This window comes from Cervus elaphus, chromosome 5, assembly GCF_910594005.1.
Source record: "Cervus elaphus chromosome 5, mCerEla1.1, whole genome shotgun sequence".
NCBI lineage: Eukaryota > Metazoa > Chordata > Mammalia > Artiodactyla > Cervidae > Cervus > Cervus elaphus.
In genome coordinates this window covers 24,107,002-24,121,450 of record NC_057819.1, presented here as the reverse complement: position 1 = coordinate 24,121,450, position 14,449 = coordinate 24,107,002, and the positions used below count along the sequence as shown (strand labels likewise).

General features: G+C 47.5%; 1 protein-coding gene across 1 annotated transcript in view; it reads left to right on the top strand.

The window, feature by feature from the left end:
* Positions 1-53: 53 nt before the first annotated feature.
* Positions 54-14,449, top strand: part of SLC15A4 (solute carrier family 15 member 4) — a 29,747-nt gene continuing 15,351 nt past the window's right edge. The window contains exons 1-4 of the mRNA XM_043902099.1: positions 54-681; positions 9,289-9,584; positions 13,709-13,877; positions 14,304-14,381. Of these exons, the coding sequence (XP_043758034.1) occupies positions 157-681; positions 9,289-9,584; positions 13,709-13,877; positions 14,304-14,381 (1,068 nt within the window). The 5' untranslated portion in view covers positions 54-156. The remainder of the gene's footprint in view (positions 682-9,288; positions 9,585-13,708; positions 13,878-14,303; positions 14,382-14,449) is intronic.

The following is a 14,449-nucleotide window of genomic DNA, read 5'->3' as shown; positions in this document are numbered from 1 at the left end:
GCGGCCTTCGCGGCGGGCTCGCCCTATGGGGACGCTCGTGGGGCGGGCCGAAGAGGCTGGCGGGGCAAGTCTCGCGAGAAGGGCGACGGCAACGGTGGCGGCAGAGCCGGGCATAACCCTGCAGAGCGGCCCGGCGGGCGGTGCACGAGTGGGCGCATGGAGGGTGCGGGCGACGAGCGGGCGCCGCTGCTGGGCGCGCGGCGGACGGCGTTCGAGGGCCGGCGCGCGGCGTGCGCGGCCGTGCTGCTGACGGAGCTGCTGGAGCGCGCCGCCTTCTACGGCATCACGGCCAACCTGGTGCTGTTCCTCAACGGCACGGCGTTCGGCTGGGAGGGCGCGGAGGCCAGCCAGGCGCTGCTGCTCTTCATGGGCCTCACCTATTTGGTGTCGCCGTTCGGGGGCTGGCTCGCCGATGCGCGGCTCGGCCGGGCGCGCGCCATCCTGCTCAGCCTGGCGCTCTACCTGCTCGGCATGCTGGCCTTCCCGCTGCTGGCCGCGCCCGCCACACGCTCGGCGCTCTGCGGGGCCCCAGGCCCTACGAACGTCCGCAATTGCTCGGCGCCGCCGTGTACTGACGCGCCCGCTCGCTACTGCGCGCCCGCAGTGCTGTCCGCGCTCGCTCTAGTGGGCCTGGGCGTGGGCGCGGTCAAGGCCAACATCACGCCCTTTGGCGCAGACCAGGTGAGGGGTCCGCAGGTGGGAGGCGAGGGGGCGGGATTGGCCACGGACCCGGTAACCCAGGTTACCACCCGGGCTGCCTGCGGTGGGTGCTGGCGAGCGGAGCTGCAAACTCAGGGGACCTCCTTCCAACCGAGGGGCCTTTGGAGTTGAGACCTGGGGGAGGGTACAGAGGCGTTTCTGTACTGGGCATCCGCAAGTGCAAAGGCCCTGGGGCCAGAGGAGAGGGCTGCTCCGGTTGTCATAGCAGTAGCTGTCGTGTTGCAGCACGGAACACATCAGTACACGTATTGTGTACAACACCTACAACACGTACACGTATTGTACGCCTTAAACTTACAGAAGGTTGTCGACAGGTCTGTCTCAGACAGAAAAGAAATGGGGACAGAGGTGGCAGGTCGGGGCTTCGTGATGTGACGCTTTGTAAAGAGTTTGAGGTCTGTTTTGAATACAGTAGGAAGCCTTTTATAGGGTTTGAGCCTAGGGTAATGTGATCTGATTTACGTTTCAAAAATATCCAGTGTCTCTGTAGAGCAGGGGCCTGGCAGCTGTGGCCTGCCAGCCGAATCTGGTCTACTTCCTGTTTTTGGAGAGCCCGCAACTTAAGAATGATTCGTAAGTGGTTTTTTTTTTTTTCCTTTGAAAAAAAGAAAGTTTGTGGGTGTGACAAATGAAACTGACAGGAAACTCAAATTTTAGCCTCCATAAATAGTTTTACTGGACCACAGACCTGCACCTACCTGGTCACCTATCAGCTATGCTGGGACTGCTTTCACAATAGGATAGCAGAATCAAGTAGTTGTGACAGACTGAATGTTACTTACAATGTAAGCTGCCCCCTCACAGAAAAAAGTTTGCAGTCTGGTATAGAGCCTAAGTTGTATGGAAAGCGCTGACACCAGGCAGATCAGGTAGGAGTCTGTTGCACTGGCCAGGTGAGAAATTAGAGATTTGCACTAGAACGGGGGCAATGGACAAGGAATGAAGTGGTGGATTTAGGATGTTACAGAGGTGGTGGTTGTTGGTTAGTGGCTAAGTCGTGTGTGACTCTTCTGCGACCCCCCCGATGGGCTGTAGCCCGCCCGGCTTACTCTGTCCATGGGATTCTCCAGGCAAGAATACTGGGGTGGGTAGCCATTCCCTTCTCCAGGAAATCTTCCCGACCCAGGAATCGAACCCAGGTCTCCTGCATTGCATGCAGAGAGGGCGCCAGAATTGCCGGCTGATCTTATGCAACAGAGAAGGCTCCTCCTAGGTTTATGGGCCAAGTAGCCATGTGACTGCCAGCATTTACAGAGGGCCTACTGTGCATCAGGCCCTGTTCTGAGTACTTCGCCAGTTCATAGGACGCCTCTGCTGTTACTGTGCTCATTTGGCAGATGAAGAAGTGAAGACTCAAGAGGTTAAATCATTTGCCCAAAGTTACAGAGCTAGTACGTGACTGAGCCAGGATGCAACAACTTGCATCCTTTGAATCTGAACATTAGTCACACCTGTGAAAGGCTGTTATGGTAAGGCGAGTCCTTCTCACGATGCTGGAGATAATAGTTGCCTAATGTCTTGAATTCTTAACCTCCTTCCTCTGCACCATGGAATGTGCTTTACATACCTGAACTCATTTGAATCTCTTATGAATCCTAGACCTATTTTTAAAATGAGGAAATGGAGGTGCAAAAAGATGTATTTCTTTTGTTTTGTAGGTAGTGAGTGGTCACACCATGGTTTAGGTGCAGGTTTGATTTCTTAATGTATACTTTAGCTGAGATGGGCATTCTGTGATGGTTCTGCCAGCGTCCAAGGCCCAGGACTGGGAGTTCTTCATCTTGTGTTTCTGGTTTTTTTGGAAATTTATTTTATTTATTTAGTATTTTTTTGGCTATGCTGGGTCTTCATTGCTGCGCGCATGCTTTCTCTAGTTGCAGGGATTGGGGGCTATACTCTTCGTTGTCCAAAGGCTTCTCACTGTGGTGGCGTCTCTTATCATGGAGCAGACGCTCTAGGACGCCCTGGTAGTTGTGGTGCTCAGGCTTCCGTAGTTGCTTTAGCAGGCAGATTGATAACCGCTGGACCACCAGGGAAGTCGCTCCATCTCTAGAGACCAGGCCATAGGACCAGTGCGTGCTGAGTGTGTAGGTCATGCCCCACGGTACTGAGTGCTCTTCCTACACTATCTTATATAAAACCCCGCAACAATTTCTATCCCATAATTATCCCTGTTTTACAATAAACAGCGGCTTAGCAGGTTTGACCAGCCCTGGTCCACTGCAAGTGAGTGGGGAAGCTGGGTTTGAACCCAGAAAGTCTGACTCAGAAATGACTGCTCTACAGTAGGTAATAGACAAGTGATCAATACTCCTTAAAAGAATGAGTGGTCCCATAGAAGTACTCTAGAAGACATGACAGAATTTGGACTCTTTTGATATGTAGATGTGGGCATTACAAAGAAATGTTCTGTTCTGCAAGAGAATTGACCCAGTTTCTTCTAACATGACACTGTCATGGAGAACAGATTCAGGGGTATCAAAGATTTGACCACCACACACAGCATGTGCTTTGTGATTGTAACCCATCTTTTTTAAAAGTCATTTATCAGGATGACTGGGATAACTTGATTACAGACCACATAGTAGGTAAAGCTGCATTGATGTTAATTTTCTTAGATGATGGTTTGTGGTCTTGTAGAAGAACAGCCTTAGTTTTAGGAGAGTCACGATGAAATCTTTGGGGTGAAATACGATGCTGCAACTCAATAGTTCAGCCAAAAGAGTATTTTGTGTATGTACAGAAAAAGAACTAAGGATATAGATGAAAGCTATAGGTGTGCGTGGTTTACTGTTCTTCCAACTTTTCTGTATGTTTAAACATTTTTTAAAGTTAAGAAGAATCTGCCTGCCAAGCAGGAGACCCAGGTTTGATCCCTGGGTTGGGAAGATTCCCTGGAGAAGGAAACAGCACCCCACTCCAGTATTGTTTCTGGGAAATCCCTTGGACAGAGGAACCTGGTGGGCTACGGTCCACGGGTTCGCAAGAGTCAGATACAACTTAGCAGCTAAACAGCAGCAGCAGCAAGGAGATGGCCATCAACTGATGGATGGACATATGCGGAATATGCTTCAACAGTGAAAAGAGATGAAGTACTTGCTTCATTGTGGATGAACCTTGAAACCATCATGCCGTTGAAAGATGCAAGGCACCCAACACCACATATCATAGGATTCCATTTGTATGAAATGTCCAGAATAGACAGAGCAATAAAGACTTAAGAGATGAGTGGTTACCGGGGAGTCAGGAAATGGGGGAGGGGAAGCCACTGTGAACAGAATCAGGTTTCTTGCTGGTGTGATGAGAAGGTAGAATTGGAAAGCAGTGGTGTGGTGGTTAGACATCTGTGAAGACTGAAAAACACTGAGTGGTACATTTCAAAAGGGTGAATTTATAGTGTGAGAATTGTATCTCAGTGGAAACGAAAATGTTAGTACCCTTCAGCTGGAGTGCTAGCTCTGTGCCAGGTGCTGGCTGGTCTTTGAAGGGGATTTCAGAAGTCTCCCCTCCCTCCCCCGCAGGTGCAGGGAGGTATGGCCAGGAGCCTGCCCTCTAGGCATGAGGCCTGTGGTCTGTTCTTCAGGAGGAGCTAGTTTGACATCTCCTGGCCTGTCTGAGTTTGAGGAAATCTATTTGTATTTTTAAGGATTCTTTTTTTAAATCTTGGCCGTGCCCAGCAGCTTGCTGGATCTCAGTTGTCTTACCAGAGATTGAACCCGGGCCACTGCACACTGCTGAGTCCTCACCACTAGACCACCAGGGAGCTCCCAGGAACTTTTTTGTTTAATTGAAATATGATTGATTTACAATGTTGTGTTTCAGGTATATAGCAAAGTGATTTGGTTATACATTTATACATATCCTTTTTCCATTTCTTTTCACTATAGTCTATTACAAGGTATCGAATATAGTTCCCTATGCTATACAGTGGGACCTTGTTTATCTGTCTTATGTATAGTAGTGTGTATCTGTTAATCCCAAGTTCCTAATTTATGTCACCCCCAACTTTTCCCTGTGGTAGCCATAAGATTGTTTTCTATATGTTGGTGAGTCTGTTTCTGTTTTATAAATAAGTTGATTTATCCGCATATAAGTGATATCACATAGTATTTGTCTTTCTCTGCCTGACTGACTTCACCTAGTGTGATAATCTCCAGGTCCGTCCATGTAGCTGCACAAGGCATGATTTCTTTCTTTTCTGTGGCTGAGTGGTACGCAGAAGGTACCTTTTAGGCTTCTCTATCACTCACGCCTTTGTGACACAGGGCTTCTTCGAAACAGTCTGAGGGAAAGATGAATGGGGTCAGGCTGTGCAGCTCTGAGAAGGAGGCCTTGGCTGGCTTTGGAAAGAAGACTTACACCACAGAGTCCAAGGGCAATGCTGATGTGGATTGTCAGCCCCACCTTTCCCCCAGTACTTAACCTTTCTCAGAGGTCACAATCATTCTTAATGGATGGATCCTGTATTTGAAATAGCAGACTGAAAGAACTTATTTTACAATGAGAGCAAAGATACATTTCACCTAGAGGAAAGAAAAGTTGCCCTTGTGTGTGTTTAAAGGAATTTTTCCAAATCAGCCTACTGTTTGACTCACTGCACAGGATCCTGTTCTTCCAGCTGCTCTTTGAGTTGCAGCCATGGTGTCTTTTGACCAGTCACATGATGGTCTTGTTTGCCCTTGATCTGGTCGGGCGGGAGGCGAGGGTACAGATGGTGATGTAATGTGACCGACATGAAGGGAGGGTGTCAGTCCAGAGCACAGAAGCATGTGATCTGCGGTTTACAAGGGCAGCTTCCCATTTGTTCCAGAAAATTACTGGTATGTGGTTATTTAAAGTAATTTGGGTGCATTACACTTGGAGGTTCAAATAAGTTGATTGCCAAGTTCACCAGGAGGTGTGCAGCACCTCTATAGACAGTGGGAAGGGCCCTGGTATATTTCAGTAAATACATAAGTTGTCTGTGTTAATTTTCGATATTCTGTTTACTGGCCCTCTTCCCTGTTAAGTTTGTCCCCCACCCTAATTACTTGTTTTTTTATCTTTAGTTACATTTTCTCTGTAGCCATTGGCTGCTTAGAATTTTTTCTTCCCTCTGGTTTGTTCCCAGGAGATAACGAATATTTGAGTCCATTTTAGTGACATTTGAATGGATTATGGGGACCTCCGTGGTACTCCAGTGGTTAGGACTCGCCTCTACTGCAGGGACATGGGTTCAGCCCCTGGTCGGGGAACTGAGATTCCACAAGTCACATGGGACAGCCTAAACAAACAAACAAGTGCATTGTGTCCTCAGGGGGAGCTGTCCTTCTTAGAAACATAAGACATCCTCCATACAAATCATTTATTCACTCATTAATTAGTCTTGCCATCATTTGTTCTTGGATCTCTGTTCATTTCTGACGTGGAAGGGAGTCAAGTTTAAGCTCATCCTGACCATGTGAGGTTTAAAACTCAGATTTTCAGTTTTAGACAGTGATTACCAGATAATTACTTAATGCATATTACTTGTTACCATGTTGTTGCTATTTAGTCATTAAGTTGTATCCGACTCTCTTGCCACGCCATAGCATGTTTAATCGGGAGAAGGTGATGGCAACCCGCTTCAGTACTCTTGCCTGGAAAATCCCATGGACGGAGGAGCCTGGTGGGCTGCCTTCTATGGGGTCACACAGAGTCGGACACAACTTAAGCGACTTAACAGCATATTTAATCATTTTGGATTAAAATTTTTTGGAGGGCCACATGATTCTGATTTTGTATTTACACCTGTACTTTGATCTTAAGAAATAGAAGTTAAAATGTCATATCACATAATATGGCTGCAAAAAGATGGTTTTTGTGCATCATAACTGTTTGTTTAGGCCCCCAGTGAGACCTCCTTTGTTAGAAGAGAGTACTCTGTGGATCAGAATTCAGATCTGTTACTGGACCAGAAATTGTCCAACCTTTTCTTTTTTTTTTTTTCAAAATCCTTCAAGCGAGGCTTCAGCAGTATGTGAACTGAGAGTGTCCAGATGTACAAGCTGGATTTAGAAAAGGCAGATGAGTGAGAGACGAAATTGCCGACATCCGTTGGATCATAGGAAAAGCAAGAGAATTCCAGAAAACATCTACTTCTGCTTCATTGATTATGCTAAAGGCTTTGTGTGGATCACAACAAACTGTGGAAAATTTTGAAAGAGCTGGGAATACCAGACCACCTGATCTGCTTCCTGAGAAACCTGCATGCAGGTCAAGAAGAAACAGTTAGAACTGAACATGGAACAATGAACTGGTTCCAAATTGGGAAAGGAGTACATCACAGCTGTATATTGTCACCTGCTTATTTAACTTATATGTGGATAACATTATGCAAAATGCTGGGTTGGATGAGGCTCAAGCTGGAATCAAGATTGCCAGGAAAAATATCAATAACCTCAGATATGCAGATGACACCACCCTTAAGGCAGAAAGCAAAGAGGAACTAAAGAGCCTCTCAATGAAAGTGAAAGAGGAGAGTGAAAAAGCTGGCTTAATACTCAAAATTCAAAAAACTAAGATCATGGCATCCAGTCCCATCTCTTCATGGCAAATAAAAGGGGAAACAATGGTAACAGTGAGAGACTTTATTTCCTTGGACTCCAAAATCACTGAAGTGGGTGACTGCAGCCATGAAATTAAAAGATGCTTGCTCCTTGGAAGAAAAGCTGTGACAAACCTAGAGAGCATGTTAAAAAGCAGAGACATCACTTTGCCAACAAAGGTCTGTCTAGTCAAAGCTATGGTTTTTCCAGTAGTCATGTATGGATGTGAGATTTGTGTCCAACCTTTTCATAACCTGTAATGTAAGGACAAGAAAACAGAGGTTCCCGAGACAGCAAGACCTGGCAGTTTTTGTACACAATCCAGCATCAGCCTTTAAACCAGGAGGTTTGTTTAAACATTTTATGAGATGGAACTGGCTAGAAATGACTGGCTCAAGCACATTCTCGGGGTGTCATGTAGATGTGAAAAGCCATCTTCGGGGAGGGACGTTCCGGGGCACCCATGCCCACACAGATCGTCTTGTCCGCACCAGGACAGGCCCCCACTGGGTAGCTCGTGAGGAAAGTACTTGTGTAACCTGGTTCTTCTGTGTGTCTGCATTCAGGGAGTTGGTGATCTTTCAACCTTTCAGGAATCCTGTCCTTATCAGAACTTCTCTTGATTCCCCGAGAGGCTTCCTGGTCTGGAAACAGCACATAGTTTTAGTTGCACTCTCTATAATTTTCCCCTGGTTCCAGATGTATCAAGGCTTGGAGCTACATAGCTTTGAATAGAAGTCCTCTGGAAAGTTGTTTAAAACGCAGACTTCTGGGTCCCAACCCCAGAGATGATGCGTGGCTGGTCCTGGATAATAATAGGTCCTGTGAATCTGTATTTTGAAGAAGCATTCCGGGCATTCCCAAAGCACGTGGTCCATGGGGAGCTACTTTGAGAAATGCTCTAGGATTTCTTGGATTTAAGTATATTTAAGAAATCTGTATGTATGGATGTGAGAGTTGGACTATGAGGAAAGCTGAGTGCTGAAAAATTGATGCTTTTGAACTACGGTGTTGGAGAAGACTCTTTGAGAGTCCCTTGGACTGCAAGGAGATCCAACCAGTCCATCCTAACGGAAATCAGTCCTGGGTGTTCATTGGAAGGACTGATGCTGAAGCTGAAACTCCAATACTTTGGCCACCTCATGCGAAGAGTTGGCTGATTGGAAAAGACCCTGATGCTGGGAGGGATTGGGGGCAGGAGGAGAAGGGGACGACAGAGGATGAGATGGCTGGATGGCATCACTGACTCGATGGGCTTGAGTTTGAGTAAACTCCGGGAGTTGGTGATGGACAGGGAGGCCTGGCGTGCTGCGATTCATGGGGTCGCAAAGAGTAGGACAAGACTGAGCGACTGAATTGAACTGAAGAAATCTTTAGTAATTGGAAGTGTAAAACACATTTTTTGTCAAGGGACCCTTGAGCTTATCTGTAAACACCATTTGACTGTGCTGCTGTTTTTCCCCCTTTTTTTTTGGCCGTGGCGTGTGGGATCTTAGTTCCCCAAAGAGGAATTGAACCTGGGCCCCAGAAGTGAAAGCACCAGGTCCTAACCGCTGGTCTGCCAGGGAATTCCCATGTGCTGCATTTCTTAAAGATTATGATGACAACAGTAATTGATAGAAAGTTGTATCAATTTATCATACTATTCTACATATATGTGTGTATATATATATATATATATAAAATGGATTTCCCATTTAACGCTAATGATAAAGAACCTTCTGCCAGTGTAGGAGATGCAAGAGACCTGGGTTCGATCCCTTGGTTGGGAAGATCCCCTCGGGGAGGAAATGGCAACCCACTCCAGTATTCTTGCCTGGAGAAGCCCATGGACAGGGGATCCTGGCAGGCTACAGTTGATGGGGTTACAAAGAATTGGACATGACTGAGCATGCACATACACACACATACATGAAACAATGTATATAAAAGCATCATATATGTTTTTCATCCTTGAAGGTGATCACACGGGTTTAAGTCTTTTTCTTCCATGTTATTTTAGGTTAAAGATCGGGGTCCAGAAGCCACGCGAAGATTTTTTAATTGGTTTTATTGGAGCATTAATCTGGGCGCAATCGTCTCGCTGGGGGGCATTGCCTACATCCAGCAGAACGTGAGCTTTGTCACCGGCTACGCCATCCCCGCTGTCTGCATCGGTGTTGCTTTCGTGGTCTTCCTGTGCGGCCAGACCTTCTTCATCACCAAGCCACCCGACGGCAGCGCCTTCACCGACATGTTCAGGATATTGGTATATTCCTGCCGCCCTCAGAAGCGCATCGGGGAGCACAGTCCTAACGGGTGAGTGGCTTTTTCTCATCACAGACTGTTCCACGTGACTTACTAACCACTCTGAAATAAAGTGCTCGCGTCTGTCTGTCCTGTGCTCACCACTGGGGGGGTCATGGGGCTGGAGTTGAAATGTCTCACAGCAGCACCCGTAGTGAGGTGAGGTGTCCCGTCTCCATCTTAAAGATGAGCCAGAGGCCTGCCTCCTTCCCCGGCCCGCACTTTTTCATTTCTAACCTGCACTTTGACCCTCCTCTCACTGCTGATGTAGACAGAGGCCCCCGACTGCTTAGCTGTGTAAAGAGGATGAAGACAGAGGCTTGCCAAGGGCATCGAAGAGACAGTATTAAACTTGATACATTTCTCTTTATTTTAAAAGGCCCTGACAGTCCTTTGGCTCAGAAACCGAGCAGTTGCTTAGTTTGTAGGTGCAGATGCATGTTCTGCTCCGTAAGCAGTAAGCCGCTGCCTCCCACTTCAGGGCCAGCAGCTGAGCAGGTCAGCGCGGGCAGTACTGCAGTGGTCACGTCAGCCGCTCTCTGAGGAGGACAGGGTAGCAGAACTAAGATGCAGGTAGGGTAAGGCCATCGTCCCGTTTACACGGGACTTCCCAGGGGGAGCACTGTCTGCCCACGACCTGAGGTTTTAAAGCCAAAAGTCCCGGGCAAGCTCTGGTGAAAGGTCGGTCACCCTAGTTGCAGAGTAGTGAAGAAAAGTCCAGAACTTAGCTCACAGAAAGACCTCAGAAATTTTTGGTGTTACTTATTGACGTGTAAATTACATATAATAAAAGACTTCCCTTTTACCTGTACTATTCTGGGAATTATGACAGATTGATTCTGTCAGGTAACCATAGTCAGAATGTAGAATATGTCCATCACCCCAGAGAAGTCCTCGGGGCCATTTGGAGTTGAGCCTCTCGGGGAGTATTTTGATCAAGACGGGGGCATTGAGATGGGTGCTCAGTCCCTGAATCGCAGAGGGACTGCTCAGTCTGGGGAGCCTCCTGCCCCTCCTCAAGGAGGGCCCCCGTTGAAAGAACGTTCCGCAGACTGACCTGCGTCTGTCTGCCTCCTCGTGGCTTGTCTGCCTGTATGCTATTTATGTCCTTGGAGCCATCACAGATGTCTCGTGTTTCTCCCACGTGGTAGATCTGAAGCTGTACCAGAACAGCTCCCACAGACAGCCCTGCCCCTTGGCTCCAGGCTAAACGCCTCTGGTTGCTTTGACTGTCCCCAGGCGGGGCTCCACAGGCTCCTGAGTGCATTCAGTGTCCATTCAGACTCACAGTGCAGAGCAGCTGCTGGTGGGACCACACTGAAGAATTTTTAATGATTGAAGCCCCGCTGCCTCTGCAGCCGGCAGTAGTGCTTTACCGGGGCCTCGTTTTAATTCAGGCAAAGCGTGGTTTCAGATCCCAGATGTTTAGCCTATAGATTAAATGTCCACTAGCAAAATGTATCATTAAAGTTTCAGAGTGTCTTTCTGGGTGATGCCTGGTACACCTGTGCAGGAGGACACTGTTGCTTTGTGGACATGTGGGTTTTGATGCACAAAGGGTGCGGTAAAGACTGTTGGGACTTGGGAATCGATTTTCCCTTTACGTTGGTTTTTGAAGTCTTCCTTGGCACAATTCAAAGAGGACCAGCTTGCAGAGAAGTTGATGGTCTGGCAAATTCTCTTGACTGTGCTCTCCTTATGCACGGGTTGGGGCTGTCTGATCTTGGGCAGGTCAATGGCCTTGCAGAGACTTCATTTCCTTCTTGTGCAGCTGGAGAGGTCCTCTCTCATAGGATCATTGTGAGGCCTAGTAAGCTGATAAGAGGCCCGTCAGTGGTAACTAACTGATGAGGATGCTTTTGCAGAATGTCTGCTCTAGAAGCGAAGGAAGTGCAGTATCACCCAGCATTCCGTTATTTACTGGGGCTGATTTCATCTGGCCCAGTCCCAGTTTCTTTCTGATCTAGGGGGTCTCTGTTTTGGGTTTTTTTTTTTTGGGGGGGGGGGGTCTGTTTTGAAGATTTTATTGCTGTTTTAGACATGAAATCCATGCCTGTCAGTTCAGTTCATCGGTGAGTGGAAACAATGCTACACCCTTTCTGAGAGCCTTAACCTCTGCTAGTTGAGGATCTGAGCGCTGACAGCCCCACCTCCCGCCCCTGCTCCCGGGAGAACGTGCACGGCTGCACATGCAGCCTCGGCCGGGGGCTCGGGGAGCGCTGGTCTGCGTGCCTTGTTGTTCGTGACTTGTGGCTCCATGTTGGACCCATGTATGTTACAGAATAATAACATTAACAATGTGTGTGACCTGGGCAAAGTTTTAGATGTGTAGTGACTTAAAATAGTTTTTAAAATACTTTAATGATATGAAAACGTAAGCATTATAGCCAGCAACCTGTGTGCATGACTCTGTGTGTGAAGTGAATTTGCTCTTTGACATTTGAATGTATTTAGAGAAGCGTCGGCGGTATGATGTAGTAATCACTGATAGAGTCTATGTTAGGTTTATAGGGACTTTACGTCTTTGGCCAAAAAAAAGGAGAAGCTATGAATTTTTTCAAGTAAAAGTATGAATGATAATATGCTTGGAATTTAATATTTTCACATTAAGTGTGTTTTTCTGAGTATTTTTCCCCACCGGACTCAGCTCCATAAGGACAGGAGATTTATCTTTTTTTAATGTATGCATGTATACTCAGCACCCAGTTAGAAACAGAATGAGGCATATAGTAGGTGCTCAATAAATATCTGTTGAATTTACTTTTTCTGTCCACAACTTGGTTTAAATTTTATAGTTTTCAGTTTTTCCCTGCTCAGAAAGTTAAGATTTAAAATGTCAATGTTAAAAGACAAAAATTATTCACAGTAGTTGGTGACTCAGTCAAATGGGACAGGAGTTTATGAACTAGAAAGCTGACAGCTACCATTTATGTCCAAGTCCCAGAATTGCAAGCATTCTTAATGGTAATTTATTTCTGGTTTTAGAGAAGGGTATGCAATTAAAACTTTTTCCCCCCCTATTTTATCACAAAGGGCCTTAGAGCGTGTTTCTCCATTAAGAGTGTTTTGGGTTGGGAAAGGTCTTGGAGTTACCCCTGAGACCTGGGACCTGTGCATGTTATAAATAGTGTAGTAAGGCAGGCCAGGGTGAGCGAGTGGGCAGGGCTGCCAGCCCCAGAGCCAGGACCGGAAGGCCTCCTGGTGCCAGAGCCAGCCGAGAGCTCTGGACTGTGACCAGCGGGCCCGAGCATGGAGGGGAGGCCTGAGGGCGGGAGCAGAAGGACAGGTGGCCCTACAGTGACAGGGACCTCAGGCCCTGCAGCCAGGACCGCCTGGGGTCAGATCCCGGCCCGTGCTCTGGGTGTGCTGCGCTGGGCACGTTTCGTACCCTCCGCGCCCTGACTTCCTCCTCCTCGCGGCGGGGGTGGGGGTGCAGCGTGAGTGTCCTGGTGCCTGATAGGGTGGCGGTCAGGGCCCACCAGTGGGCACTCGCTGTCATCTGCCCCCAGGTGACGCTGTCAGGTTATCACCCGGAGCATCACCCCTGCCCCATCTCGGCTCGTCCTTAAGTGAAGAGCCGATGTCTACTTTGCCTTAACAGAGCCCTCCCTCCCAGTCACACCAGTGTGACTGCAGTACAGTAAACCAGCTCGGTTTTGTAAGAGTTTAGTGTTGGTCATCGACTCCTGACATTTGATAGATAATCTAATTTAAGGTCCAAACAATCCAGGGCAGTCGTCTTTTCAAATGCTCACCCAGTGATGTAACTGATGTAGGTGTCACCAGCTTCAGATGAAGCTGCCGGCTTCCTCCACAGCGCAGGACCAGTGGCCAGCGTGACAAAGCTGGGGATGAGGTCGGCCACCTTCCAGACAGCGCTGGGTGATCACACCGTGATGGCGGCCAGCATTGCATCTGGCTAGGAAGTGCTACCATCTGCCGTTTCTAGACGTCTCCCCATGTTGAGGAGTAATCTGGGTGGCCATATTGGGTGGGGGACAGTTAGTAGGTAGTGGAAGGGGTTTGAGCAGATTGAGTGCAGCAAGCTCATTTCCTATCCCCAAACCTAATTTGTTACCAAATAACTGATTTCTGGGAGTGGAAGAAAACTAATTCCTTCATTTTATTTCCCAAAGTGAAGGCATTGGAGTCTTTCAGCAATCTTCTAAACACAGTCTGTTTGATTCATGTAAGATGTCTCGAGGAGGGCCATTCCCAGAAGATAAAGTGGAAGATGTGAAAGCCCTTGTCAAGATTGTCCCCGTTTTCTTGGCTTTGATACCTTACTGGACAGTGTATTTTCAAGTGAGTTTTATATTCAGGTCTCATTTCCTCTCTTCCCCCCACCGTGAACTCTGCCCCAGCACTCAAGTGCCTGGGTTCCCTGCTTTCTTTGCCATAAGTCTCCAGGATCTTGGAATCTTGCTGTTAGTTACGGACTCATTTTTGTGGACTTAAATGTTTTGAAAATCTTTTTAAAAATGAAGCTAAGAATGGGCATACCTCTGTTTTTCCAGGCTCCACCTTTTAATTTGATTTCTCACTGGGGTAGTCATTACTTCTTTTCCAAAGTTCATCTCCAGACGACTTTTATGGTGACCAAGAGATTGACCTGCCTGTTTTCCAACCTGACCTCTGCGAGTCTCATCACAGAGTAGTCTGGGGGAGGGGTGGCTCGCTGCAGGCCTGTGACAGCTGTCCACATGTAATGACACTGCTTTTTACACCCAGATGCAGACGACGTATGTTTTACAGAGTCTTCATTTGAAGATTCCAGAAATTTCCAGTATTACAACCAATCCTCATACGGTGAGAACAATTGAAATGATGTGAAAATTGTCATTGGGGGTTTACGTGACAAATGAATTTCTCCTGCC